Source organism: Electrophorus electricus, chromosome 10, assembly GCF_013358815.1.
Source record: "Electrophorus electricus isolate fEleEle1 chromosome 10, fEleEle1.pri, whole genome shotgun sequence".
Taxonomy (NCBI): Eukaryota; Metazoa; Chordata; class Actinopteri; order Gymnotiformes; family Gymnotidae; genus Electrophorus; species Electrophorus electricus.
The window spans coordinates 22,785,302-22,788,395 of record NC_049544.1 but is presented as its reverse complement, the minus strand read 5'-3'; the positions used below and the strand labels follow the sequence as shown (position 1 = coordinate 22,788,395).

Sequence of the window (3,094 nt, the reverse complement as noted above, 5' to 3'; positions counted from 1 at the left end):
AATAAACGTCACATTTCACTTCAGGTGACATCTACACTATGTACAATTTTACAAAAAAAAATTATAAATCTTTTTATACAGAATTTACACATTTGTACACAATTGTATAAATACATTTTACAATTAAAAAACAACCCGTAAAATATTTGGGCACTGAGATTTAAGGCTTATTTGAGACCATCTTTGACGGCCCATTCTGACCGCTTCGATATTTCGAACTGGTCTTAAACCATGTAAAAGTTAAGCAACCGAAACTTTTACTCTGAAATGTTGAAGACGGGGGAGGGACACACACCAACGTCCAGCTCAGTTTGAATGACTGTAATGCCCCAATTCTCTCTAAGCGTCACTGGTTGCGTTTCATGTCCATACCAATAGAGCGAGAGAGAGAGAACACACACGGGATAATGGCAGGTACATTGTTGCGCCCAGTCTGCCGTCTGCTTGCCTAACGCACACCATCAACGCTCCATTCGCATGCTAAACGCGCCCAGGGCTGATGCACGCGGGTGCGCCTCACACCTGGGACAAAGGCATCTGCTTGGGGCAGGACACCGAGCTCGCGGTGCCCGAGCGCCACGTCAAGCCCGTGCTCGCGTCGCTGTACATGGAGCCGCTGGCGCCTTTGCTCCCCCAGCAACAGCGTGTGCAGAACGTCCTCCACGACTCGAGCGTCTTGCCCGACCAAATCCACACGCCGGACGTGATGCCCACCAGGAGGCACATGAAGTACTTCAGCATGAAGACGGCGTAGTCGGGCTTCCTGACGTCCTGCTCCAGCAGGCACGAGCAGTTGTGCGTCATCTCCCAGCCCTGCCGGTTGTGCTGTTCATAGAAGTAGCACGCCACTATGGTGGTGGCCGGTACCGTGTAAAGCACTGTGAATATGCCGATTCGGATCATCAGCTTCTCGAGCTTGTCTGTTTTCGTGCCGCCTTGCTTGATGACGCTGCGAATTCTGAACAGGGACACGAACCCGGCCAGGAGGAACATGGTGCCGATAAATAAATAGATGACCAGGGGCGCCAACACGAAGCCTCGGAGGTTATCCAAGTTCTGATTCCCCACGTAGCAGATTCCGGCCACCGGGTCCCCGTCCACCGAGCTCAACGCCAGAACCGCTATGGACTTCATGCTGGGGATCAACCACGCGGCCAGGTGGAAGTACTGGGCGTAGCTCGCGATGGCCTCGTTGCCCCATTTCATGCCCGCGGCCAAAAACCAGGTGAGGGACAGGATGACCCACCATATCGAGCTCGCCATCCCGAAAAAGTAAACGAGAAGGAAAACTACGGTGCAAAGTGCGGGACCGGTGGTCTCGTAATGTATGTGCTCCACGTCGTAGTCCCGGTTGCACGCGACCTTCTCGTGCCCAGCAATCAGTCGCACGATGTAGCCGACCGAAACGAACATGTAACACGCAGAAAGGAAGATGATCGGCCTCTCGGGGTACTTGAAGCGCTCCATGTCGATCAAAAAAGTAGCAACAGTTGCAAACGTCGATATAAAGCACAGCACGGACCACAGTCCGATCCAAAACGCGGTAAACGTCCTCTCGTCCTGGGTGAAATACGGGTTCTGGCACGGCATGGCGCAGTTCGGAATCTGTCCCGTCTTCACGCGGTTATACAGCGGGTGCCTGTCGCTGTTGACTTGCACCATCGGCGCGCGGCACTGGCAGCCCGGCTCGCACGCAGACCCGGGCTTGTGTTTCGGCTGCATCCCCGGGCGGCCGTGTCCATTTTTGGGTTTGTGAGGGTTAAACGGCTTACCCGGGTAGTTCGTGGGCTTGGACAGCACCGGGGAAGCCGTGGTGGAGTCCGTTCTGTTGTAGTCCATGCACAGCGTGTCTGGGTTACCCTGCACCGGGAGCAAATCGCACCTCATTCGGTCTGGCCACGGGAAACCGTACTGCCTCATCAGCGGCGCGCATCCCGCCCTGGCTCGCTCGCACACGCTCCGACAGGGTGGCAGCGGTTTCTTGTAGTCCTCGAGACAAATCGGAGTGTACATGCTGCAGAGGAAAAACTTAAGATCTGGAGAGCACTGGATCTCAACCAGAGGCCAGAACTGGTGCACCTCCAAGCCCGCTTCGTCCTGCGTGTCGTGGTTGAACTGGTTCGGCATGTAGGTGTAGTTGTAGCCGACGCCTTTGCACAGCGGCACGGCGATCTCCTGGCAGCTCAGCTCCTTGGCCGTGGTTCCGCTCGAGCGCTGCAGCATAGCGAGCGCCAGGAACAGGTACATCCCCAACAGGTAGCACTCCATCCTCTCGCGATTCCAGTCCTGCGCCTGTAACGACAATAGAGCGGAGCTGGTGTCCGCCGGTCCGTGTGTGTGTGTTTGTGTGCGTGCGTGCGTGCGTGTTTTAATGGTGTCAAAGCCCAGTCCAATTAGACCTTAAACGGCTAATCCATCTCGCTTCACTTATCTGGCACGGAGCTGCAACCAATTTGCAAACCGTGTACTTACAGAGGAGGAGCGCGGAGGAAAAAATAGCCCCGAGGCGCGCGTAGTCAAAATGGCTGAGGATATGCAACTGTCTCGGAGCCCGTCTATTTCCTTTATTCCTAGCGAGAGTCACCGTTTTTTTATGCCTGGCTTCCAGTGTCGTTTGAACGGATCCGAGCGCTTGGATGATGATTAAAAGTTCACTGGCAAAAACAACTCCCGCTGAAATACGCGGTGTGCGTTCATACCGCGCGTGCACAATGCCCTTTCCCATACAAATCCGTGCAGCCGAGTAGGGCGCCTCGCGCATTTATAAGCATGGCTGGGTAGTCACTCCCCCTCGCGCGCTCCACTAATCAGTGAACAGCAGGGCGGACCGCTACGAGAAGTCAATCAAGGTTCCTCAAGGTGCTCTGTTGCAGAAGGCTGTATTCTTGGACTACGGCCTGTGCATTTGGTGGATGCGTTAATTCACGCGCACGGAGCAGTAGCCCGACGCCAAAGCAAACACTAGGAAATTAGTTTGCAGTTACGCTTAGGTTACGGTGGCCTGCTGTCTGCAAATGAAGCCCGTCTTTGCAAGCAATGAAAACGATGTTAGGGAAAGTTGGAACTTGCTGTTTCTAATGTTTAATGCAGTGAT

General features: G+C 54.2%; 1 protein-coding gene across 1 annotated transcript; it reads right to left on the bottom strand.

The window, feature by feature from the left end:
- Window positions 1-2,718, bottom strand: fzd8a (frizzled class receptor 8a). Its single transcript, XM_027029714.2, has 2 exons — window positions 2,473-2,718; window positions 1-2,292 (listed from the first exon to the last, which is right to left on the bottom strand). The coding sequence occupies exon 2, from the start codon at window positions 2,266-2,268 to the stop codon at window positions 517-519; it is 1,752 nt and encodes a 583-aa protein (XP_026885515.2). The 5' UTR covers window positions 2,269-2,292; window positions 2,473-2,718; the 3' UTR covers window positions 1-516.
- Between the last annotated feature and the right edge of the window lie 376 nt (window positions 2,719-3,094).

What these genes read in the sequence shown, in the direction of transcription:
- fzd8a (XM_027029714.2), bottom strand. Translation starts at nt 2,268, where the DNA reads ATGGAGTGCTACCTGTTGGGGATGTACCTGTTCCTGGCGCTCGCTATG.